General features: G+C 38.0%; 1 protein-coding gene across 2 annotated transcripts in view; it reads left to right on the plus strand.

The window, feature by feature from the left end:
• Positions 1-27013, plus strand: part of NBAS (NBAS subunit of NRZ tethering complex) — a 340240-nt gene that overhangs the window by 119524 nt on the left and 193703 nt on the right. For both annotated transcript variants that reach the window (XM_060027072.1, XM_060027073.1), the window contains 4 exons: positions 2273-2356; positions 9527-9680; positions 20909-21094; positions 22395-22568. In XM_060027072.1, coding sequence (XP_059883055.1) covers positions 2273-2356; positions 9527-9680; positions 20909-21094; positions 22395-22568 — 598 coding nt within the window. The remainder of the gene's footprint in view (positions 1-2272; positions 2357-9526; positions 9681-20908; positions 21095-22394; positions 22569-27013) is intronic.

Here is a 27013-nt window from a genome sequence, read left to right on the forward strand (position 1 = left end):
CTAAATTAAGTATTATATATTACAAGCATTTCATCCTGTCTGGTCCGTAGTGAGAGATCAATAAATATTAAAGATTATGCTATTGCTGATCGTTCCTTTTATATTACTACTAGTATTCTTATCATTAAATCAGTGGTGATCAGCACATTCAGAAACATGTTGAAACGCTTAGTTGTGCTGTGCCTTGAAAATGCAGCAAAAATGCATCATTAACTTGGGACTCTATTAGGCGTACTTTTTGGAGTGAGCCTCAGAGCAGAACTTGTCTTTAATGTGTGTTTTGATAAAAATAGGCATGTTTTCTTACCCATTTCTGTTTACTGAAGCTTGACAAAGTTTTACAATTTTCTAGTCTTCAAATACCAAATAAATGTTATTTTGCTGAGAGACTCACACCATTACTAATCATTTTAGTAATGATCCTTGTATCTAATACGTACTTGGTATAGAAGATACAAATCTCAACTTGTGAAAACGTTTTTCTTAATTTTTTGGAAAACATTTTGTGTAGCTTGTGGAACCGTGACTGCTTTAATTAGAAAAGGCAGGAATAGTTTGGTGTGTTATTTTTTTTCCTTGTTCCTCAGTCCATTGGTACAATTTATTTTCATGTTGGAAGAGTGAGCATTATTATCATCATTGTATCCAAATGTTATCTTTTCTACTTTTCAGTGATCTGTGGTAAAATATGAGTTACTGATGTGGAAGAAAATAAAATAGTTTTTACTTGGTGACAAATGAAGTAGTGTGACAGGGGCACCCATAGTGAACACTGTAATTGTCTGCATGACTCTGCAGTTTAACCTGTGAACTCACAGGCCTTCAAAAATGTATCTCTGGTACATAGTTTGCTAGGACATTACATGCTAGCTAAAAAGCAGGTAAAATACTGTGTTTTAAAAATATGATGTAATACATTTCTTATTGTGAATATCTAATGGGGAACTTTGAATTCGGATACTTTGCACCAATGATAATGACTTCAAAGGGGATGCTGTTGGTAGATGAATTAGCCCTGCTCATTTCCAGATCTTTTTAGCTTCTCTTTTCCTTGTAACCCGCCCCGCCCGGTGGTCTCTGTTCCCTTTTACGTGAAGACTAATCTCTTTAGTTACATAATTTCTAAACGCTTATGAAGTATTTTTTGTGCAAGGCATGTTTCATAACTTAGTAAGATAAGAAATTGCAAAACATAACCTCATAATGTACAAAAGTGCGGTCCTTTCTCTGAGGCTATGATAAATTTTAGGAAGTGCTACTGTTGATTCTCAAATATGAGATAAGGTGTTTTATTGAACTGTAGAAACAAGGCAATTGAAATTTGTTTTTAGAATTTTTGTCTTCATTCTTAATTCAGGATGTTTCCATTGTTTTCATGGATTTAGGGAATATTAGGACTAAAAGGTACTTTAGAGGTAATGTTTGAAGTGCTTCACTTTAGAAAGTCATGTGCGAACGACTGTGTAGATGGTTAACAGGTGGATGCATTTATGTTTCCCTTGTCTCCTGATGCGTAGCACATTGCTCTGCTGTGTTACTCTACTGTCTCTACCTGACTCTTCCTTTTTAATTTATTCTTAATTCCATCCAATGAGGACTTGTCTTTTCCTCTTAGACTCTCCTTCTGTCATTTGTTAGTGATATTTTTTTACCTGCAGAATTATTTCTTCACTGTGGCTATTACCTGTCCTCTAGGTCGAGGCTGTCCAATATAGGAACCACCAGCCACATGTGGCTATTTAAATTTTAAATAAAACTAATTAAGATGAAATAATATTAAAGGTTTCTTTCTTTGTATCAGTGTCACATTTCAAGTGGTTAATATAGGTACATGTAGCTTAATGGTTACTGAATTGGATAGCACAGTTAGAGAACATTTCTGTGATCATAGCAAGTTAGATTATAAGCTTTTTGAGGGCAAGGGACCATTTATGTTAGCATTAAGAACATAAAATATGGACTTTTGATAAGTATTTTAGAACGTGTGAATGAAAATATACCCATACCATCCTTTAGTTTTTTGCCAAATTTTTTGTTTTGAATTTTTCTTTTCTTTTGAACCATTTTATGATCAAAGAGAAATCAGCAATTTGGTATTTTTAATTTTACATATTGTATATGATACGTATCATGTACCACTTATCATACCATAAACAGGAATCTTGTAGGTTTAAGGTTATAGGGATACTTTTGCATCATGTTCCTTGTGTTGCCAGCCATTGAGGTAATGTGTATTTTAAATACTTATGCTTTTTTTTTTTTTAATTTTAAGTTATGACGGTGACTCCTTGATGATCATTCCTTGGCATGAACATAAACACCGAGATAAAGATTGGTGTGAGGAGTTGGAGTGCAGGTAAGAAAGAGCCAGCGTGAAAGCTCTTCATTTCTTTGTGGGGTGGATGAATAGAAGGCCCTGTGCAGGTGGTGTTGGTGGATGGTCATTTATTTGATGGTGGCCCTGCTTGAGAGTTTGAGTGAAGTTTTTTTAAAAACTTGACTTTACTCAAGGTATGTTAAAAATTCTTTTAATGGAAAAATGTTAAATGCTCCAAAGGAATTATTCTACAAGTGGTCCTTGTAGAACAACTCTTTTCATTTTGGGGTATTCCTTTTTACTCTTTGACATGTACAGGTATATTTTCATAGTTGTTTTTATGATATGTGTGCAATTTTGTTCTTGATTCAGTTTTAATTTTCACTTTTATACGACTTAACCATGGAAAGCCTCAGAACATGGAGGCATCAGGTCCCACAGAAGGGGGTGGGAGATGAGGTGTGGGGCTGAAATTCCTGATGAGGAGCATTGGAACCCCTTTATCCCGCACTCCTCAAAGTCTGGTGAATACTCCCTGCTCGTTTTACATTTGATATGAATCATCTTATGCCTTTGGATTTTTTAAAAACTATGTGTATGAACTATCTGTCTGATAAATGTTAAATAAAAGCCCTAACCAGTAGTATGGTCATTGCAAGTGAAAAATTTTTTTAACTTTTTATTTTATATTGGAGTTGAGCCGATTAACAATGTTGTGATAGTTTCAGGTGCACAGCAAAGCAACTCAGCCATACATATACATGTAACCGTTCTCCCCCAGACTCCCCTCCCAGCCAGGCTGCCACATAACAGTGGGCAGAATTCCCTGTGCTATACAGTAGGTCCTTGTTGGTTATCCTTTTTAAATATAGTAGTGTGTACATGTCAATCCCAAACTCCTTAACTATCCCTTCCTCCACCCTTCCTCCCCACCCCGTAACCATAAGTTCATTCTCTAAGTCTGTGAGTCTGTTTTTGTTATGTAAATATGTTCATTTGTATCATTTCTTTTTAGATTCCACATATAAGTGATATCATACGATATTTCTCTTTCTCTGTCTGACTTACTTCACTCAGTATGACAATCTCTAGGTCCATCCATGTTGCTGCAAATGGCATTATTTCATTCTTTTTTTATGGCTGAGTAATATTCCATTGTATATATGTACCACATCTTCTTTATCCATTCCTCTGTCGATGGACATTTAGGTTACTTCCATGGCTTGGCTATTGTAAACAGTGCTGCAGTGAACATTGGGGTGCATGTATCCTTTTGGACCATGTTTTTCTCCAGATATATGCCCAGGAATGGGATTGCAGGGTCATATAGTAGCTCTAGTTTTAGTGTTTTAAGGAACCTCCATACTGTTCTCCATAGTGGCTGTACCAATTTACGTTCTCACCAACAGTGTAGGAGAGTTCCCTTCTCTCAACACCCTCTTCAGCATTTACTGTTTGTGGATTTTTTGATGATAGCCATTTTGACTGGTGTGAGGTGATATATCATTGTAGTTTTGATTTTCATTTCTCTACTCGTTAGCGATGTTGAACATCTTTTCATTTGCCTCTTGGCCATCTCTATGTCTTCCTTGGAAAAATGTCTGTTTAGATCTTCTGCCCATTTTTTGATTGGGTAGTTTGTTTTGATGAGATTTAGCCACATGAGCTGTTTATAGATTTTGGAGACTAATCTGTTCTCGGTCACATCATTTGCAAATATTTTCTCCCAGCCTGTGGGTTGTCTTTTCATTTTGTTTATGGTTTCCTTTGCTGTGCAAAAGGTTTTGAGTTTAATTAGGTCCCATATGTTTATTTTTGTTTTTATTTCCATTACTCTGGGAGACAGATCAGAAAAGATATTGTATTGCTACGATTTATGGCAGAGAGTGTTCTGCCTGTGTTTTCCTCTGGGAGTTTTATACTGTCTGGTCTCATGTTTAGATCTTTAATCCACTTTTGAGCTTATTTTTGTGTATGGTGTTAAAGAATGATCTAATTTCATTTTTTTTTACATGTAGCCGTCCAGTTTTCCCAGCGCCATTTGTTGAAGAGACTGCCCACCATTGTATGGTCTTGCCTCCTCTGTCGTAGATTAATTGACCACAGGTGCCCAGGTTTATTTCTGGGCTTTCTGTCATGTTCCAGTGATCTATAGTTCTATTTTTGTGCCAGTACCATACTATTTTGATGACTATAGCTTTGTAGTATAGTCTGAAGTCTGGGAGCCTGATTCCTCCAGCTCCATGTTTCTTTCTCAAGATTGCTTTGGCTATTTGGAGTATTTTGTGTCTCCATACAAATATTAAGATTTTTTTGTTCTAGTTCTGTGAAAAATGCCATTGGTAATTTGATAGAAATTGCAGTGAATCTGTAGATTGCCTTGGGTAGTATAGTCATTTTGACAATATTTATTCTTCCAATCCAAGAACATGGTATGTCTTTCCATCTGTTTGTGTTTTCTTCGATTTCTTTCATCAGTGTCTTATAGTTTTCTGCATACAGGTCTTTTGTCCCCTAAGGTAGGTTTATTCCTAGGTATTTTATTCTTTTTGTTGGCAGTGGTAAATGGGAGTGTTTCCTTAATTTCTCTTTCTGATTTTTCATTGTTAGTGTATAGGAATGCAAGAGACTTCTGTGCATTAATTTTGTAGCCTGCAACTTTACCAGATTCATTGATGAGCTCTAGCAGTTTTCTGGTGACATCTTTAGGATTCTCTATGTATAGTATCATGTCATCTGCAAACAGTGACAGTTTAACTTCTTCTTTTCCAATTCGGATTCCTTTTATTTCTTTTTTCCTCTCATTGTCATAGCTAGGACTTCCAAAACTGTGTTGAATAAAAGTAGTGATTGTGGGCATCCTTGTCTTGTTCCTGATCTTAGAGGAAATGCTTTCAGCTTTTCACCATTGAGTATGATGCTAGCTGTAGGTTTGTCGTATATGGCCTTTATTATGTTGAGGTAGGTTCCCTCTGTGCCCACTTTCTGGAGAGTTTTTATTATAAATCGTTGTTGAATTTTGTCAGAAATCTTTTCTGCATCTATTGAGATGATCATATGGTTTTTATTCTTCAATTTGTTGATGTGGTGTATTAGGCTGATTGATTTGCAGATATTGAAAAATCCTTGCATCCCTGGGGTAAATCCCACTTGATCATGGTGTATGATCCTTTTAATGTATTGTTGGATTTGAATTGCTAGTATTTTGTTGAGGATTTTTGCATCTAAGTTCAGCAGTGTTATTGGCCTGTAATTTTCTTTTTTAGTGGTATCTTTGTCTGGTTTTTGTATCAGGATGATGGTGGCCTCATAGAATGAGTTTGGAAGCTTTCCTGCAAGTGAAATTTGGAAGCTTTCTTCATGTTAGCACTAATGTTGGCAGTTTCCCTTCATTTTGTATCTTTCACTTTTGATATCTGAGTCAATAGAATATGTAACTCTTAGTTACCTTTTTCTCTCTGATGGCTTTTATTGTAACAGCAATTGAACGTCCTGCTGTGTTTTTGCTATTATTTGCTTTTAAAAAATTATTTTTTGAAAATTTTTATTAAAGTTTTATATAGTTGCAAATAGATTAAAGGTTTAAAAGTTTCTGCAAATCTTGTTTAAAAAAAAAAAGCAACAACCAAAACCCATACTCCTTTGTTCCCCTTCCTTGTATCCTGCTCTCCAGGAGTAACTACTTTCACTTCTTTTAAAGGATCGTTCTGATATTTACTCCAATCTCTGAGTAAGCTACCCCTCTGAGTTTAGCTACCCCTTGAATTTTTTAGTTCTGGCCATTATCTGTGGACTTGCTTCAGTGGAAGATAATGGTTTAGTTTCTTTTTACTCCATATACTCCGTTCCTCCTTGAGTGTTTATGTGACCCCCTCGCCCCTTTAACAATCGTCTACTGTCATTTCAGTAGAGTTTCAGGAAAAAGTGGAGCTTAGTGCGTGGTATGTATCAGCCCTCTTTAACTAGAAGTCCACAGTTACCAGTTGTAATGAGAGATAGAGGATGGATATAAGTTGGAGAAGGTGGGAGGTTGATGCCAGTGGATATGGCGGAGGGAAGGTGTGTGATCCCGTTGCCCACAGTTCTCTCAGTTTAAGATGGTGCTTTTGACAGAGTAGCCCTGTTCCTTCACCTGATGCTTCCCAGTTCTCCTTAGCCTGTGCCTTTTTATGATTCTAACAAGGAGATGAAAGGAGTAAGGGCATTTCTTCTCAGACCAAGCACCGCAAGCTGAGTTGTAAGCAAAACTTGCTGCCCTGGAACTCCTAAACCTATAAAAATGGAAAGCTAGGAAACGTTTGACAGAAGAAAAGATGCCTTTGAAGATGATACAAACTTTCCCAGGGCATTTCTTTTTTTAATCCATTCATTTTATTGCCTCCCCCACCTCCCCCGACGATTACTTCCACCCTGTACTCCTATGTCTGGCAACCACCAGACTCTCTATCTACAAGGGTGGTTATAGGATATCTCGTGGGCTTTTCATGTACAGTTGACCCTTGAACAACGCAGGGGTTAGGGGTGCCGACCCTCTGTGAACTCAAAGGTTTGCCTGTCATTTATAATCGGCCCTCCCTCCATAGCCGTGGTTCCCCATCCGTGGATTCAGCCACCCACAGATGGCGTAGCACTACGGTATTTACTTTAAAAAAAACCTGTACGTGAGTGAACCCACACTGTTCAAACCCATGTTGTTCAAGGGTCTACTGTAATTAATTCTGTCCTCTGCTAGATTCAAGAATACTGGAGGAAGAAAAACATGCAGCCTCTGTACTCATGAAGTATATAATCTAGCAGGAAAGGTGCTGCTGCTCTAAATTACCAATGTGATGCGTGTTTTGAAAGAGAAGTGCAGGGGCCACTGGTAGCACATAACAGGGAGACCTAAACTTGGTGGAGGTCAAGGAGGTTTTCCCTGGGAAGTGGTATGAAATCTGAGATTGAAGGATGAATAGGATTTAGCTTAGCAGAGGGTGAGTTTGGCAAATGAGGGGAGGGAGTGTGCTAAGCAGAGGGAAGACCATTTGAAAGGCTCAAGGTGAGGTCCCCTTTAAGGACTGAAAATAAGACCTGGATTGTTGAAGTATACAGGACAAAAGTGACATTGGAATCAAGGTGAGGCTAGAATATTTTAAGGCAGATGACAAGCTATAAAAGGAGGCACGGGGATGATATAATCATGTTTCTGTTTTATAAAAGACTGTATTACCTCGCGATATCGTGAATTCGTTTGTTTTTTTTGTTTGTTTGTTTGTTTGTTTTTGTGGTATGCGGGCCTCTCACTGTTGTGGCCTCTCCCGTTGTGGGGCACACGCTCCGGACGCGCGGGCTCAGCGGCCATGGCTCACGGGCCTAGCCGCTCTGCGGCATGTGGGATCTTGCCGGACCGGGGCACGAACCCGTGTTCCCCCTGCATCGGCAGGCGGACTCTCAACCACTGCGCCACCAGGGAAGCCCGTGAATTCAGCTTTGATGTTGTTGCATTTGAAATGCCTGAGAAGCATCTAAGAGCATATAGAAGGACGATTCTGGAGCTTTCAGGTGAAGTCTGGGTTAGGCGTAAAAATATGGTGGTCAGTTTATATTGTAGCATTGAAGGGGAGACCTAGAGAGAGTATAGTGAGAAGACAGGAGAGCTGGAGAATTTGGAAGAGCTGGTACTTAATGGTCAGCTGGAGGAGGATATTCTAGCAAAGAAGACCGAAAAGGAGCAGCCAGAAAGATGGGACCTGTATAGCTGGACAGTATGGCACGACAGTATGACATGCTGGAACGAAAGACAAGCATGTTTCTAGAAGGAGAAAATGGTTAAATTCTGTGAAACAGTGCTGAGAGGGAAATAGATAAGGACTGAAAAAAGTATCAAAGGAACTCAAAGTTGCTTATGGGTATTTTTTCCCTGAAATGGGAAGATTTCAGGGGAAGGGATGTGACTTATGTGGCAGTGATGGGGAAGAATCACTGTGGTCAGAATGTTAATGACGGTTGTGAGTCTAGTTAAGTAAAGGACTACCAGTTGTAAGCACAGTAGGTTGTCTAAGTCATGTTGATTAAACACCCAAATATTTGTCAGCTTTGAGTCTGGTCATATATTATAACTGCTAGTAATTCCAATGGAAATAATACCTGTAAGTAAAAATTAAGTACCTGCTCCGGGCCAGACAGCATTCTCTGCGTACTTTATCTATATTATTTTGAATATTCTTGCATGGTATTATTCCCATTTTTGATATGAGCAAAATGAATCTTAGATGAGTTTTAACTAATTTATGCAAGGTTTCACAGCTTTCAGTGAAGGAATTGCACCTCAGTTCTGACTGAAGCCCATTGCCTTGTAATAGTAATAATTATACCACTTGTCCTTTACTGACTTACTTTAGATGAATGAATATCCCTAAGGGAACACGGTCTTTCCCCCTATTTCTATCTGAAATATCTTACATTAAGTTAATTTTTATTTCTTTTTACTTATTGATTTATTTTTTTAGTTCTTAACCATTGAAGGCAATTGGCCAGGATTGTCCTCGTAAAAACTCCTCATAATTTGTGATCCCTGTGAGGTTTTCCCCGGGTATCTTCCTCTTGATGTCGTTTCTTTTTCACTCCTGATGGCACGTAGTATAGAGTAGTTCCTTATTTTGCAAATTGCAGTGCATTACTATGTTGCTGATACCTACTGAAGTTATATTATCAACAAAAATAAGGCATATTTCCTCTTATTTTTATGAATGTGGAAAACAAGACTTCTTAATTTATATTTGGATCAGAATCACCTGGGGGGTGTTTTTTACTAAACTAGGCCTGGCTGGCATCACAGGTCATTGTGACTTAGTAGACCTGTGGCAGTTACCCAGCCATGTGCATTTTAAAGCTACCCTGGGTGATTCTGATTTTATTTAATACTTATTTGATTGATTTGTGGCATAGTTTTTTTGATTTATTGTCTATTCTGATTTTTTTAAATTGTGAAAACTAATAGGAAACTAAATTAAGCATCCCCCAAATTTCCCATTTATCTTGTAAGTGTGCAGATACATATAGGAAAACACACACAAACACACCCACCCACGCATACGTACATACATACTGCCAGTCTCAGTAACTGCTCTCTCCACATCTCTGTCTCTGTCTCCCTCTCTGTCTTTCACAAAATTATAATTTCCCCTAGCATTTCAATCAGTTATTAATTGTTCTTTTTGTGCTTTGCAGAATGGTGATTGAGCCGAGTCTCCCAGATGAAAGTGAGTTCTTGTACGCTGCACAGCCTGAGTTGCTGAGGTACAGGACATCCCAGCTTACAGTAGAGAAGGTTATGGACTGGTATCAGAGCAGAGCGGAGGAAATAGAGCATTATGCTCTGCAGGTGAGGCCGGCAGTGCTGTGTCAGATCCTTAGCATTCAGTGCATGTTTTGGCTGCTGACAGCAGTGCCAGGGATCCTGTATATATTACTAGTTTGCAAGGGATGAAATGAAAATTTTTTATTACTTTCATTCATTTATTCTTTGCTTCAGAAGCGTTTGTGGTTTTTTTTTTTTTTTTGGATTCCTAAAGAGCAAATACATATAACAAAAGCTGTTCAAAACCTTTCTTTAAAATGTAAGCTACAAAATATGTACATACTGATCCAGATGTTACATACATGCTTAACAGGCTTAATACCATTTTAAGTCAAAAGATTGTATCAACATAGAAATGCTTGATTAGTCCCCTGTTACATTGCATGAATGCAGTGGATTGTTATTTTGCTTTCCAGGAACCCTGTTTGAGGGTCTGTTTCTAACACTTTCCTGAAGTCCAAGCCTAATTTCCCTCAGTTCCCATGTGCCTTTACTGAGATGTGTAACAGCTTCATCAGAGGGGGGTGTAGAAGAGAGAGATGAGGGTTGTATTGTAGCTTAGGAGATCTAAATAGGAATCTGGACTCCTCTGCTAATAGACCTGGTGACTCTGGACCTGCTACCTACCTTTTCTGTACTTTGGTTTTTTCAGGGGGTGAGTTCTTACACTGGAGTCAGTGATAAAAAATAAAATATACAGGACAGAACATTAAAAATTCTTCCAATTGAGTTCTCTGCAAATGTAAGCAAAAGTTGTCTTCATCCTAGAGAACAGAAGTTGGCAATTCGGAGCAAAGAATGGCAGAATGGCCTTTGAAATCTCATTCAGGTCTATGGCTATACCACCCTGAACACGCCCTATCTTGTCTGAAATCTCATTCAGGGTCCGGCCAGTGGGTGTCTTTTTCATTCTACTTGCAGTTTTGGCTTTGGGCTTCCTGTCCGACAATCAGTTTTTCATTTGTCAGGAAGGGTGATTTCAGAAAGTCTGATGAACAGCTGTATTGCAGGAAGGAATAAACCCCCTTGTTTAAATTTCTGCCTAGTGTATCTGGCACAGCCCTGTGTCTGCATTTGATAGCCTTCTTGAATTTCTGCTTAATCTAATTTCTATTTTTAGTATTCATAGAATTGACAAATTATTTGCTGGAGCTGATGGGAATATTATAGATCAAACTTTTCAGAGGATGGCCAAGAATATTTATAATTGACTTTTCAGGTTTTTGAAGATGGCTAAGGACATTTGAAAATGTTTAGAATTCTAAGATACCAGAATGAAAAGAATCTCTGGAGGGGATCCAGTCTAATTCTCTATGTTATAGATAGACAAACTAAGGTCCACAGAAAAGAAAGTGAACAGCTTGCTCAGGGACACATAGTAACAGAGCCAGACAAAATACAGGTCTCTGCATAGTATTTCTTATAGAGTCCATATAAAAATGGACAATTACACAAATCTTAATGACTGAAAGCCAGATAAATTAATCCAAAAGAGTGGATCTCAATTCTCAGACCCATTGTATTTTTTCTGTAGTAAATATTTTGTAATACTTCCTTATTATCCTGATGTGAAAATCATGGGCATACCATATTTACAGAAATAATTTCCAAAAAATTAATATAATGACTTAACTATGGTATATGGGATAAATAAAATATGTAAACGCATGGTCATGAGTACACTAAAAAAGTGACTAAAGTCAGTGAGAAATCACTTTGAACAAGATAGCTGACATTGCAGACAGATTGAGGTTTATTGAATTAAACACTACAGATTGCTGTCTGGGATGTGAACAACTCATGGTAAATATTTTTTTCAGGGTATTTGAAGGTAGGCAGGGATTAGGACAAGGTGGTTGTGTGGGACTGCCTTGCACACTGTGGAATGTCTGTCATCCCTGGCTTCCACCCTTGAATGTTAGTAAGTTCCACTAATACTTGGGAAAGACAGAAATGCTTCCTCCGATTTTCGGAGCGCCTCCTGGTGGACAGTTCTGCTCCCATTGAGAACTGTAGTCTGAGACCAGTATCACACATCTGGAAATGACCAGTTCATATCTGTCAGGTTAAGCAAAGGCATTATTTATTACTTCGCTGATTCAGGAGAAACTCACCTGTAAATAATTGATGAAGAAAGCTCTTAAGTGAGTCAAAGAGGTACATTTTTGGTAGTTTGTACAGGCACATGTGGGTTGGATACTGTGTAGCAGACATCTCTTAAGATCGATGGCATCATTTGATTTATAGGCGGTTACAAACACATGTAGTTTACTATTGTCTCTGGCTAACAAGAGAAGGGATTCTGTTTGGATCAGTTTTGTCTGAGCACTTTGTGGTTTTTAGCTGAACTTCTAGATACAACACTTGTTATTTCTTGCCTTTTTGATAGTAGCCATTGTAACGAGCAAGAGGTGATATCTCATTGTGGTTTTGATTTGCATTTTCCTAATTATTAGTGATATTGGACATCTTTTCATATGCCTGTTGGCCCTTTGTATGTCTTCTTTGGAAAAATGTCTATTCAGCTCCTCTGCCTGTATTTTTTATTTTTTGAATTTTTGAATTTCATTTTTTTTATACAGCAGGTTCTTACTACTTATCTATTTTATACATATTAGTGTATATATATGTCAACCCCAATCTCCCAATTCATCCCACCCCCACCTCCCCCGCCACTTTCCCCCGCTTGGTGTCCATACGTTTGTTCTCTACATCTGTGTCTCTATTTCTGCCCTGCAGACTGGTTCATCTGTACCATTTTTCTAGGTTCCATATATATGCATTAATATATGATATTTGTTTTTCTCTTTCTGACTTACTTCATTCTGTATGACAGTCTCTAGATCCATCCACGTCTCTACAAATGACCTGATTTCATTCCTTTTTATGGCTGAGTAATATTCCATTGTATTTATGTACTACATCTTTATTCATTCATCTGTTGACGGGCATTTAGGTTGCTTCCATGACCTGGCTATTGTAAATATTGCTGCAGTGAACATTGGGGTGCATGTGTCTTTCTGAATTATGTTTTTCTCTGGGTATATGCCCAGTAGTGGGATTGCTGGGTCATATGGTAATTCTATTTTTAGCTTTTTAAGGAACCTCCATACTGTTCTCCATAGTGGCTGTATCAATTTACATTCCCACCAACAGTGCAAGAGGGTTCCTGCATTCTTATTTATTTCACACTTAGCTGATGTACAGTATATGAGAAAACATCATTCTAAGGCCCTGTGATAAAAGAGATGAGGAAGAGAGCATTATGACTTCTGTCCTAAGACACTGAATTTTATGGGAGTGGCAAGCATTCAAGTCATATACTATTAAACATAACTTTTTAAGTTCTTTAATAAAGATACAAAGAGAAATGTTGGTAGAAGACTAAGGAAAGGACAGATAATCTGACAAATAACAGGCGAAAGGATTTATGGAGAAGTTTTGAAAAGAGGTGTTGATGATAATGATTATGATAGCAACTAATATTCCATGCGGTGCTCACATCCTGTCGTGCACTGTTATAGGTACTTTACATATGTGATTTCCTTTAATCCTTGTCACCCTAGGAGATTAGTGCTTTCCTATTCCCATCATATATACTCACACTGAGGCATGAAAATGTTGAAAAAAGAAAAAGTCATTCAGGGTCACAGACCTAGCATGTAAGGGTGCTAGGATTTGAACCCAGGTAGACTGGATCCAGAGTCCCTGTTCATAAGCTCAACTAGGGGTAGACAGAGGAATGTGCACTTTTTCTTATGCCAAAGTCATGCAAAGAGTCAGTAAGATTCTTCAGTGCTGAGTCACCTCCAGTTTCCAAAGGCAGTGGAGACAGTGGCAGAACACGTAGGGCACATTGGGAGGAAGCTGCCTCAGGCACTCATGGTTACGTTTTGCCAATTCCAGGAACTCAGATATGACAGAGGGAAAAGAGAAGAATGATACTTTCAAACTTTGCCTTGTGAGTAGATAAAGAAGACATACAAAGTGTGGTTAGATAGGTAGCCTTTTCCTAAAATCTCTTGTCTACTTTTTAACATGGTATATTCAGTATACAATTAGAAATGTACTTCTCTGTCTGTTCAAGACATTTCAGTTTTGGGAGTCTCCTTTTAATAAGAGGACATACTCACATGTGTATCACCAAATGATATCACTTGTTAACTTCTTCATAGAAAAACTCAGACCTAAGGCCAGAATGTAGCAAGGGACCATCAGATAGGTTATCTGCAGTTGCAGAAACTCCAAGAGCAAAAAGACAGATTGTAGAAGCCTCCCAAAAATTTTCACATGCCCGAAGGAAAGAACATGAGCTTTGAAGACAGAGATACATGCTTAGAATCTAGGAGTACCTTTACCACACTAGCTTCAGGCTACTCAAGCGTGAAAGTAAGTGATAAAAAGATAACCTACTGCACAATAGTATTTGAGATCCTCCTGTCCTTATCTGATTCTTAAGAAGGAAAAAATAAGTGGGAGCAGTTCAGAAATCACTTTACTCAACGGAACCTGGGTAGTCAGCATAGCACAAAGAAAAAAAACCGCCTCAATCATAATCAAAAGCAAGGTTTGTCAGTGCTTCCTTTTGTTAGTACAGTTTTACTGTAACACAGCCACACCCATTCATTTAAGTATGGCCTGTGTTGATTTTCTGTTACAGTGGCAGAGTTGAACAAGTGTGACAGGGCTCATAAGTCTAAAATATTCACTGTCTGGCTCTTTAGAAAACTTTGCATCCCCTGCTCTGAAAAAAATCTAGAATAGCTATGTTGCCTCACACAATACATTAAGCATTGGAATCAGCAAATGGAAGCCCATAAGCCCCTAGGAATTGTTTTATGACCATAGGACATATGAAAAAAGCAAAATGCATTTCTGAAATTCCTCACTGACAACAACTCTGAAGCTGTATAGGATTTCTAGTTTCTTTTTTTTTTTTTAATATCTTTATTGGAGTATAATTGCTTTACAATGGTGTGTTAGTTTCTGCTTTATAACAAAATGAATCAGCTATTTATATACATATATCCCCATATCTTCTCCCTCTTGCGTTTCCCTCCCACCCTCCCTCCATATCCCACCCCTCTAGGTGGTCACAAAGCACCGAGCTAATCTCCCTGTGCTGTGTGGCTGATTCCCACTAGCTATCTGTTTTACATTTGGTAGTGTATATATGTCCATGCCACTCTCTCACTTCGTCCCAGCTTACCCTTCCCCCTCCCCGTGTCCTCAAGTCCATTCCCTACGTCTGTGTCTTTATTCCTGTCCTGTCCCTAGGTTCTTCAGAACCATTTTTTGTTTTGTTTTTGTTTTAGATGTCATATATATGTGTTAGCATATGGTATTTGTTTTTCTCTTTCTGACTTACTTTATTCTGTATGACAGACTCTAGGTCCATCCACCTCACTACAAATAACTCAATTTCGTTTCTTTTTATGGCTGAGTAATATCCCATTGTATATATGTGCCACATCTTCTTTATCCATTCATCTGTTGATGGACACTTAGGTCGCTTCCATGTCCTGGCTATTGTAAATAGAGCTGCAATGAACATTGTGGTACATGACTCTTTTTGAATTATGGTTTTCTCAGGGTATATGCCCAGTAGTGGGATTGCTGGGTCGTATGGTAGTTCTATTTTTAGTTTTTTAAGGACCCTCCATACTGTTCTCCATAGTGGCTGTATCAATTTACATTCCCACCAACAGTGCAGGAGGGTTCCCTTTTCTGCACACCCTCTCCAGCATTTGTTGTTTGTAGATTTTTTGATGATGGCCATTCTGACTGGTGTGAGGTGATACCTCACTGTAGTTTTGATTTGCATTTCTCTAATGATTAGTGACGTTGAGCATCCTTTCATGTGTTTCTTGGCCATCTGTATATCTTCTTTGGAGAAATGTCTATTTAGGTCTTCTGCCCATGTTTGGATTGGGTTGTTTGTTTTTTTGATATGGAGCTGCATGAGCTGCTTGTAAATTTTGGAGATTAATCCTTTGTAAGTTGCTTCATTTGCAAATATTTTCTCCCATTCTGAGGGTTATCTTTTTGTCTTGTTTATGGTTTCCTTTGCTGTGCAAAAAGCTTTTAAGTTTCATTAGGTCCCATTTGTTTATTTTTGGTTTTATTTCCATTTCTCTAGGAGGTGGGTCAGAAAGTATCTTGCTGTGATTTATGTCATAGAGTGTTTGCCTATGTTTTCCTCTAAGAATTTTATAGAGTCTGGCCTTACATTTAGGTCTTTAATCCATTTTGAGTTTATTTTTGTGTATGGTGTTGGGGAGTGTTCTAATTTCTTTCTTTCATATGTAGCTGTCCAGTTTTCCCAGCAGCACTTATTGAAGAGGCTGTCTTTTCTCCATTGTATATTCTTGTCTCCTTTATCAAAAATAAGGTGACCATATGTGCGTGGATCTATCTCTGGACTTTCTATTCTGTTCCATTGATCTATAATTCTGTTTTTGTGCCAGTACCATACTGTCTTGATTACTGTAACTTTGTAGTATAGTCTGAAGTCCGGGAGCCTGCTTCCTCCAGCTCTGTTTTTCTTTCTCAAGATTGCTTTGGCTATTCGGGGTGTTTTGTGTTTCTCTGCCTATATTTTAATTGGATATTTGTTTTTTGTGTTGTTGATCTGTTTGAGTTCTTTATATATTTTGGAAATTAACCCTTTATCAGATACATGATTTTCAAATATCCTCTTCCATTTGGTAGGTTGTATTTTCATTTTGTCGATGGTTCCCTTTGTTGCGCAGAGGCTTGTTAGTTTGATACAGTCCCACTTGTTTATTTTTGCTTTTGTTTCCCTTGCCTGAGGAGACAGATCCAGAAAGATATTGCTAGAATGATGTCAAAGAGTGTACTGCCTATGTTTTCTTCTAGGAGTCTTAGAGTTTCAGGTCTTACTCAAGTCTTTAATCCGTTTGGAATTGATTTTTGTGCATGATGTGAAATAGTGGTCTAGTTTCATTCTTTTGCATGTAGCTGTCCAGTTTTTCCAACACCATTTATTGGAGAGACTGTCCTTTCTCCATTGTGTGTTCTTTGCTCCTTTGCCAGAAATTAGTTGTCCATATATATGTGGGTTTATTTTTAGACTTTTAATTCTGCTTTATTGATCTATGTGTTTCGTTTTCTGCCAATACCAGTTTTAGTGTTTAATGACTGAAATTTGGGTTACAAAATATTTATTCAGGTTTTTAAAAAATAGCACTAACAAAAAGAAAAAGGCCTATACTGGAATGTAAAATAAATTATCATTTTTTACATTTCTTTCTTTATTTTATTAATACTTTATTTTTTAGAGGAGCTTTAGGTTTATAGAAAAATTGAGTAGAATGTACAGAGTTCCCATATATTCCCCTCACTTTCTGCCCTACCCACTAGTTATCCCTATTATTAACATCTTGCATTTGAGTGGTATGTTAGTTACAATTGATGAATCAAGGTGTCGTTCAGTGGGCAAATGGATTAATAAACAGTGGTACATCCACACAATGGAATATTACTGAACTCCAGAAAAGAAATGAGCAATCAAACCATGAAAAGGTGTGGAGGAACCTTAAATGCATATTACTAAGTTAACGAAACCAGTCTGAGAAGGCTATATACTGTTTGATTCCCATCATGTGACATTCTGGAAAAAGAAAAATGATGGAAACAGTAAAAAGATCAGTGATTGCCAGGGGTTGGTGGTAGAGAGATGAATAGATGGAACACAGAGAATTTTTAAGGCAGTGAAAATACTCTGTGTGATACCATAATGACGGATACCTGTCAGTCTACTTTGGTCCAAACACACAGAAAGTAAACACCAATTGTGAACCCTAATGTAAACTGTGAACACTGAGTGATATGGTGTGTCAGTATAGGTTCACTGATTGTAACAAAGGTGCTACCCTGCTGGGGGATGTTGGTAACGGGGGAGGCTGTGCATGTGTGGGGACCGGGGTGATGTGGGGAATCTCTGTAGTTTCTGCTCATTTTTGCTGTCAACCTAAAACTGCTCTAAAAAAGAAAGTCTGTTAAAAACAAAAACAAAGTTAGCACTTTCTGAAATATGATTTTTTTAAGTCTAATTATAATTCCTAGACATCCTGATTTCTGTTTTAGTAATCAAGAATAATTATAAAGATTTGCTGTGCACCTGAAACTATTACAAAATTGTTAATCAGCTGTACCCCAATATAAAATAAGAAGTTAAAAAAATGAATAATTATAAAGAAAGGAAAGTGATTTGGGGATGCTTTATTTAGTTGGCTGTATACTCTTTCATCTCTTTGATTTATTTAAAAACACTTATAATAGGGGTATTGTTCTTTAGCTTCATTTTATGTATTGACGTTTCATGTGGCTTATGCTATAATCAAAGTGGTATCTGGCATAGTTTTATCTTTTTCATTTTTACAGGTTAAACTGATGTAGTGCTACTTCTTCCTTAGCGCCTACAAATGGCTTTTGGAAATCTTGTTTGTTGGTTTAGGAAAATGTGTACATATAGTGGTGAAATTTATCTGTTGGGGGCTTGGGGTATATGGTATAATTCTGTAAGTTGTTAACAGAACCTACTTTAAGGTGTCAGTAATTTGATTTTCAAACATTTTTACTTCAGTGGTTATTTTGGAAAGCAACAACGTCAAAGTTGGTATTAGAAACACAGGTCTGGATTGCAAAATTGGTTGAGTGTGTTACAAATTGCTAATGTACTATGTGTTCAGACTATTGCACAAAGTTGTGCTTTACATGTCGAGTTTCTTCATACTTTCTGAGATTTTCTGAGTTTTTAAGAACTTGGTATACAAGTAGATGTGGCTTTTCCGACATTAATTGTCCTTTTGTTGAGGTATTGCCGGATCCCTTCCCTTTTGCCTCATGCCTTCTCTACCTGTAGTTTCCTCCCTTATTTTTATTTGCGCCACTCTTTTCAACTGAACATGCAGTTCTTCCTTTTTCACCTCTTCACCTGTTAATCTCTGAGTCCTGGAAGGGCTTTGGGTGGATCTGTGATATCGCTTGGCATTTTTTCTTTGTGCTGCGTGACTGTTTCCTCTCCCCGTTTCCTCCTTTCCTCGCACCAACGCTTCCTTCATCATTCTCAGCAGTGATTTTGCTTTGTATTTCATGGTGAAAGTTGAGAAATCACTTCCATTTGCCCTACTCTTTCCAGTTTTCCCACAGGAAGAGGTCTCTCTTGCATTCTCCTGAACTTCTTTCTTTACCCGTATCCTGGATTCCACACCGCCCCCTGCTCGGGATTGTTCTAGCAGTCATTTTTTCTCTCTCTCCTGTATCTTCAACCTCTGGTCTATTACCCCCCTGCCTTTTTTTGGACGTAAAAAGTTCAAATCACTCCTATTTCATATATATATATATATATATACACACACACACACACACACACGTATATATATATATACATGAAATAGGAGTGTATATATATACACATGTATATACTCAGAGACTTATATTTATATATAAATTAGAGCCATTTTCTCCCTAGCTTCCGTTTTATCTGTCTTCTTTCCATCGCAGCTCAGCTCAGAGGTAGCCACTCTGCCCTTTGCAATCACTTCCTCAGTGTTTGTTTACTCCTCGTTTCCCTGGTGTCTGGCTACTCCTTGTCACTCCACGGAAACTCCATCAGTAAGGCTCCCTGCTCGCCTTTTAATGTCAGATCGCCTTCATTTGGTGTTGAACAACTTTGTCCTTTGACACTACTGCTTCCTTTTCCCTGCAATCTCTTCTCCTTAGGCTTCTGTGATGTCATTTCGCTTTCTTCATTGTCTTTGTCTTAGTTGTTCATGTTCCTCTCCGCAGTGTGGCTCAGAGTCTTTGGCTTGTCCCTTAAATATTGCTGTCCCCCCAGGGGGCTATTCTTGTCACTAGTAGAGAGTCTTCTGGTATTAGTAATTGCAGTTCTCCTAACTAGTCTGCTTACTTTCAGCCCAGTCCATTTCCAGTCCATTCATATTTCATTTGTCATTCATTCAATAAATACTGAGTATTCTTTCCAAAGTGTAAGTCTATTATGACATGCCTCAGCCGAAAATCCTTTAAATTTGCATTTTGGGGTAAACTGCAAATTCCTTAGCTCAGCAAACAATGTTTTTTTTTATCTGGCCCTTCTCTGCTACTCTAGCCTCGTTTTTCATCACTTCACTTCATACCTTCTTTTCAGTTTATGGAACTAATCGTACTTCCTAACATTCATGCATCTCTGCCTTCCATGCTGTTCTCCTGCGCTTCTTCTTTCTTTACTTACTAATATCCACTGATGCTTTAAAACCCATTTTAAGTGTTCTCCCCTCTGGGAGACTTCGTGACTCTCCGGTTGGGCTCCTTGCCCTCTTCTTTGAGATCCCAGGCACCCTCACTCCACTTCAATCATTAATTTACCAGATTGTGTTTCCCTACAAGATGGAGACATCTTTGAAGGAAGAGACCTCATCTTATTCAGTTTTGTATTCCTGACACTTAGAATGGTGTTCAGTTCATAGTAGGTTCTCAATAAATAATTGCTTTTCTAGGAGTAAGGGAGCAAGTAAGGAGAAGTATAAGGCGCTGGGGGTTAAGGCCACATTAGATGATTCTGCTTTCAATCAGAATATGTCCATTTTATAAACCTGATCAAGTGATGGGAGTGAAATTGCTGTGTATTGAGCATCTGCAGAAAGATTATTCTTTGTTTTGTTGTAAGGGAGGTCTAAGTAGTTGAATTGGGACAGAGAAGGTTGAATTAATCAGTTAATCGTTCAGCAAGAGTTTATTGAATGTCATCTATAGGGAGGACTTGTGGAAGGAGAGGTACTGTACAGGACTATGGAAGCCAAGCATTCTTTTTGGGGCAGAGTGGTATAGTGAAAATAGGTTAATTTGACATTATCACTACCTAGCTATGTTTTTTTATTTTTATTTTTTTCCTGCTTGTTAATGTTCTGAGAATTAAATAGACAAATATATGTAAACAGCTCAGTAAACTGTAATGCTCTACAAATTGAAGATGGTTGTCTTTCTTTTATTTTTATTTTCAGTATTTCTTGGTGATTATTTGATTCTTTTGGGACAGTTTGGTGCTAATATATTTCATAAAGAAGTCTGATGTTTTTGTACTGAATAAAAAAGTATGTAGTAATACAGTTTTATGTAAAATGATTATAAGGATTATTGCTAGATTCTATACTAGAGGCTTTTACTTTAGAATATATCGAAAAGAAAGATATAATACTCAGAGACTTACTGTTGCCTTTCCATTTTAGGTTGACTGTGCATTGTCACTTATTCGACTTGGAATGGAGCGGAATATTCCTGGTTTGCTGGTTCTCTGTGATAATTTGGTTACTCTGGAAGCATTGGTTTATGAAGCAGGGTGTGATTTAACCCTAACCTTGAAAGAACTCCAGCAGATGAAAGACATTGAAAAACTAAGATTACTGATGAATAGTGTAGGTTTTATTTTAAAACTTTCTTTTTAACTATTCTATATGTACTTTGATTAATATGTGTCTCAAAGCCAAAGATGTAGTGTCCTTCAAACCAGAGAACTTAGTCAATAAAGGAAGGTTTCTTGACTTAAAAAAAAAAATCAAGTTTTATGAATAAATTACTGAAGGCATCCAGAACCACTTTGGCTGGTTTTGTACCTTCTTTGCCCTTCATCCATAGTTATCTGTACATGACTTTCTTTCCCCCTTCTAGCGAGGCATATTTAAATTAGCTGTCATTCTCATAATCATGTTTCTAATCCTCACTTTGTTAAAATTCCCAACTACTTGTATATTCAGATGATTGGCTGGGTGGTTGTATGAAGAAAACATCTTGGCTTCAGGGTTTGTATGTGAAGGAGAATTTGCCCGGCCATTCGTAGATTTTTTTTGGGGGCGGGGAGTACAGTCTCCAAAGTTAGGAACTGATTTCTGCTGAGCCCACTTTTCCTCTCTTTCTCATGCCTCTCACCATCTTTTTTTCTCTTATCAATCCCCCTTTTCTCTTTCCCTCTGTCCCCACCTTCCTTTTCTCTTACTAATTTCTTTTCCCTATGATCCACCCAGTGAAAATTGAGTTGTGTTACATGCAAGATGCCTCTTAAGAGATTCAGGTGTATCTCCTGGGATAAAGACGAGAAAGGATTGTATAATTTCAGATAATGAGTAAGATTATGTGTGTCATTTGGAGTTTCATGAAGGTGGATGTGAAGGGGTAAAACAAACAGAAGAAGAGGAAAAGTGTGGAAGAGAATCTGGGATTTCTCAAGTGACTCCTTTCTAGAGCTTCTTTATGCGGATCTCTCTCTGTTCTTTTCCCTTTCACATTTTCTGTCGGCCTATCCCACCCCCGCCCCCACCCGCTAACTCTTTTTACACATACACATACATACACTTTTGAGGTAGAATCTCTCTTTGCTCTGGAAGACCTCAGGACTGAGCAGCAGTAGGAGTAATAGTAGCAGCAGCGTGTTTGTCTTACAGAGCTGGGCTTAGGCTGTCACGACCTAGTAGCATGTACCATGGTACTAGGGTGGTCATGGTGCTAAAGAGATGGATCACAGTGCTCTTGCTGCTGTTGGCTCTACCAACCCCAGGCAGAAGGTGAGTCTCCTTGTGAGGCGTGAATTGGAGTATGTTTTAGAAAGTGTTGGGCTTTCCTTGTTTCACACAGAGTCTGATTATCCTTGAGCTTTAACTTGTCTGTTATTATCAGGTATTTAATTTAACGTGTGTTTGTTTTGGTGAATTACATTTTCAGTGTTCTGAGGACAATTATGTGACAAGTGCCTACCAGTGGATGGTTCCCTTTCTTCATCGTTGTGAGAAACAGTCTCCTGGTGTGGCTAATGAGCTATTAAAGGAATATTTAGTAACTTTAGCTAAAGGAGACTTAAAATTTCCCCTGAAGATATTTCAGCATTCCAAGCCTGATGTAAGTAGAAACTTTAACATCTTAAAAAAATCTCTGTACTTTTTTCCCTACAGAATTAGGTTCTATTTACAAATTTTTTAATACTAGGCTTTGCAAGTAATTTCTCTTTAAACAGAAGAAGTAGTTATCATTTTATTCTTTAAAAATGTTTTAGCAGTTTAGTCCAAAAATTTTTTGGAAGTTTTTAAGATTATGTTTACCTTGATTGATTTACTCCAAAGTTTGTTGACTCTTTACTACCTTGTGGAAACTGGCAATACCAAAAAGACTAATAATTGAAAGGTATTGAATTCTTACTATACGTAGGCACTTTACAAGTGTTAACTCATTTAATCCTTGTAACAATCCTATGATGTAGATATTTTGATTATATTACTGTTACAGGAAAAGAAAATCGTGATACAGAGTGGTTAGGCAATTGCCCGGGGTCACAGTAAGGAGTGGAACCTTGGGTTCAAACATAGGTTTTCTAGTTTCCCAGCTGTGTTCTTAACCATTATGCTTTACTGTAACACCAGTAGAAGAAGAAGAAAAGACTTCTACCCTGGAGGACCTTCAAAATATTTGTTAAAATTTTTAGGATCCCATAAGGAGATCTTATAATTATTCTTAATAACTCTTACATTTGCTGAAGACTGACCTATCTATCTGTCTATCTTCTATCATCTATCTATCTATCTGTCTTTTTTATAGAAATCAAATAGTTGTTCAGATTTACTGGTGATAAATCGTTTTGTTAAGTCCAGGTTACTTTTGAAATGTAAATAACCTCTTAATTTAACCATAAATCAAATATACTGTTTCAAGGGATAGTGGCTCCCTTTCCATTGGAGGGGACTCAAGCAGAGTGGCGTAGTCACTCGAGGCACTTACTTTGTAGTGAGAGGTAAAGCATTAGGTTGGGATTCAAGCAGAAGCATTGAAGGCCCCTTCTAATCCTAAATTCTAATTGAAAGTACTCCTTGTACTAGCCTTTGTTAGCAATTTGATGTCCTCTAAGGTATATGGTCATAGACCATTATAATCAAGCTGAAAAGGAAAGCATTGCTTAGTTAATCTCACACATTTTTTGGTTTCTGGAAGGGCTGTCTGTCAGAAATATCTCTGTTCATTGGCTATTTAAAGTTTTCCATCTTCTCATAAGCAGTTTCCACTTAGTATTCTGATTTTCAATTTGGCGTGGTTTACTATGAGCCGAGGGCGGGCTGCTATGTGAGAATGCTATGTGAGAAGCAGGATGGGTTGAATATGAATGTTTTATGAGGAAGAAAGAAGTGACTTTAAATTCTTCGAGTAATCTTGTTTGTGATCCTTCTTCCTTACAGAGTCTTGTAAATCCTTTGTATATAGTCAGCTTTTTGTTGTTTTTACTCGGTAATTTATCATGTGCCTTTTGAATAAAATATATAGCCATTTGCCTTTCTTGAAATATGTCAAAATCAAAGCAGAGAATAATGGTGTTGCTGGGCTCTTCCTTTCCAATCCACCCTCTCCTTTTCTATCGATGTTATCTTTCCACAGCACAAATTTGATCATGTCATGGTCTACAGAAAATCTCTGGTGGCCTCCCATTGCCTGCAGGGTAAATGTTGGCGTGGAAGGTTCTTTGCGGTCTGCTTCTAGCCTACCTCTTCAGCCTCATTTCCCTTCATGAATGCACTGGTTTACCCACACTAACTTTTCACCTCTTGACCCTATCAGGTTCTTTCATGCCTTTTTGTGTTCTGTGAGGCTATTTCCTTTGCTTGTGGTAATCAGACCCCTTTCCTTCATTTAACAAATACCTGCCTACCCTTCAGGATCCTGCTGTCCAAGACTCCCTCTGCTGTGAAACCTCTGGGGACTTATCTGTGCTAGGGTGGGCCTTGTAGCTGCCTCTAGAATAATGCATCTCTCACTGTGCTGTCGTTGCTTGTTCAAGTTTGTCTCTCCCTCTCTTTGTTTCCTGGGTCTGTCCGCTCTGTCTCTGGTGTCTGTACTGCCAGGGACTAGCGCGGTGCCTTGTAGCGAGCAAGTGCTCAGTGCGCTTGGGCAGGGCAAATGAAGGAGTGAATGATTGACTCTGGGTTCATTATGATGCTTTAGATCACTTGGTTACATTTATTTGCTGTGCTAGGATTGTCCTTGGAGCATTGTTTTTATTTTATTTTCCTTGACTGTTCGCGAAAAGAATTTACCTTGGATCTGCCATGAATCATGCACAAGGTATTTTTAGTGCTCTAAAGGGAGCCGTGATTTCTGTATCCAGCAGCTTAGGTTAAGGTGTGCTGCATTAACAAATGACCTTGCAATCTTAGTAGTTGACAACAGCAAACGTTTCTCACAAGTGTCGTGTAGGCTGTGGTTGGGTTGGGCTTCTGCTGTGTTCCATGTCCTGTTCATTCCAGGACTCAGGCTGAAAGAACAGTCCCCTTTTCTAACTTGTGGCACAGGAAAAAGAACAAAGAACCACACAGTGGCTCTTAAAGCTTAGCTCCCAGTGCCTCAGATTACTCCCTCTCACATTTCACAGGCTGAGGGCTCTGTGGCCGCACCTGGTGTTAATGGGGCAGGGAAGAACAATCCTCTACTAGAAAGAGGGGAGCGAATAATGGGAACAATAAGACAAATACAAATTTGTCTTTTCAACTATCTCATGTGTTTCAAACTCTTCCTCTCTCTTTTATAACATCCTGATTTTAAGCACTCATTTCTGATTTTAAGCCGTTGCTCTTTGCTTGAATCCCTCTTTGGGAAGTGAAACTTGTGAAGTAACTTGGGCAAGTCTGGATAGAGATGACTTGGGAATAAAATATTCTACCTTCTCGTATCGTTTTCTGTCTTTTATACTGTTTTTTTTTTTAATGCATTTGTGCATCAGAACTATATGGATTAAACAGAAAACAATTTTCTAGGCCCAACCCAGGTATAATAGATTAGAATTTGGGGGAATATGGAATATGCCACTCTTGTTTTTGCTGTTCCCACCATTCTCCTACAGTGAAGGTCACTTTAACCTGATCGGGTATTGAGCTGTTTCAGGTTTCAAAAAGACTGTCCTATTTCCAATTCTCCCGTATTCCTAGGGTGTGGTCCTTTGGGGGTCCAAATTAGAAGTATTGAATACTTACTAGGCCCTTCTGCTTGTAGATACCAGACTGTATTCCAGTAATGGGGACAAATGGGGAAGTCTCCTTAACACTGTAAACTCTCAGCTGCAATTTCCTGTTGGCCTACTTTGGGCCCACACTCCTTAGGAAATTGAAAAGTGCCTCCAGGACTGTGCTGTTCAGTATGGTAGCCACTAGCCATGTGTGGTTATATAAACTAAAATATAAAATTGAAAACTGTTACCCAGTCTCACTAGTTTTCTGTGCTATTCCCAGTATTTGACAATTACAAACAGTGCTACAACGAGTAAGCTGTTTATATTTATTTTGTATTATTGGCATATCTTCAGGGTATATTACTGCAAGGGGATTCCGGGCTCTAAAGGCAGGGTTGTGTTGGTATTACCACATTTCTCTCCAGACGGGTTGTTCCAATTTACATTTCCACCAGCAATGTATGAGCATGGCTGTTTCTCCACAACTTTGCAGACACAATTTGTTGTCTTATTTAAAAGATTTTGCCACCGTGATGGGTGAAAAGTTACCTTTCGGTGTTGTTTTAATTCGTACGTCTCTAAACATGAGTGAATTTGAGCATTTTCCCATATGCTTGAGGGGCATTGTCGTCTTTGTGAACTGTCCCTTCCTGCCTTTTCCCCATTTTTGTGAACTGTCCCTTCCTGCCTTTTCCCCATTTTTCACTTTGATTTTTGTTTCTTTGTGCCTTAACTTTTAGAAATTCATATATATTAGTGTAATTAGTCCTTTTTCTGTGGTTTCTATTGTGAATATTTCACCCAGTGGGTAGGTTGTCTTTTGACTTTGTTTACGGTGTATTATGTCATGCAGAATTTTTTACAGTTTATTTTTTGTGGAATCAAATTGAGCAATTTTTTTTTTAATTGCTTCTGTATTTTGAAACATGGTGGAAAACCTTTTCCCATTACAGGGTTAAAGAAGAAATCACTCATGTTTTCTTCCAGTACTTGTGTGGCTTTATTTTTATGCTTAGACCCCTAATCTATTTGGAGTGTGTTCTTTTGCAGGGTGTGAGATACGGATCTATTTTATGTTTTCCCTTATGCTACCTAGTTGTTGCAGCACCATTTATTAAAAAAGTTTATCTGTACCTGAGTGATTTGAGATGCCCACTTTGTCATATACAAAATTTCCATTTGTTTTGAGTCTAATTCTAGAGTTTCTCTATTGTTTTATTGGTCTGTTTGTCCATATACTAAGTACCACACTGTTTTAAATTATAGAGATTTTATAGTCTGGTATGGGTAGTATTCCTCTGTAGTGTTTTCTTCCCCCAGTTTTTCAAAAGTTATTCTTGTATATATATTTTTTCTATCT

Source organism: Delphinus delphis, chromosome 12 (assembly GCF_949987515.2).
Source record: "Delphinus delphis chromosome 12, mDelDel1.2, whole genome shotgun sequence".
NCBI classification, from domain to species: domain Eukaryota; kingdom Metazoa; phylum Chordata; class Mammalia; order Artiodactyla; family Delphinidae; genus Delphinus; species Delphinus delphis.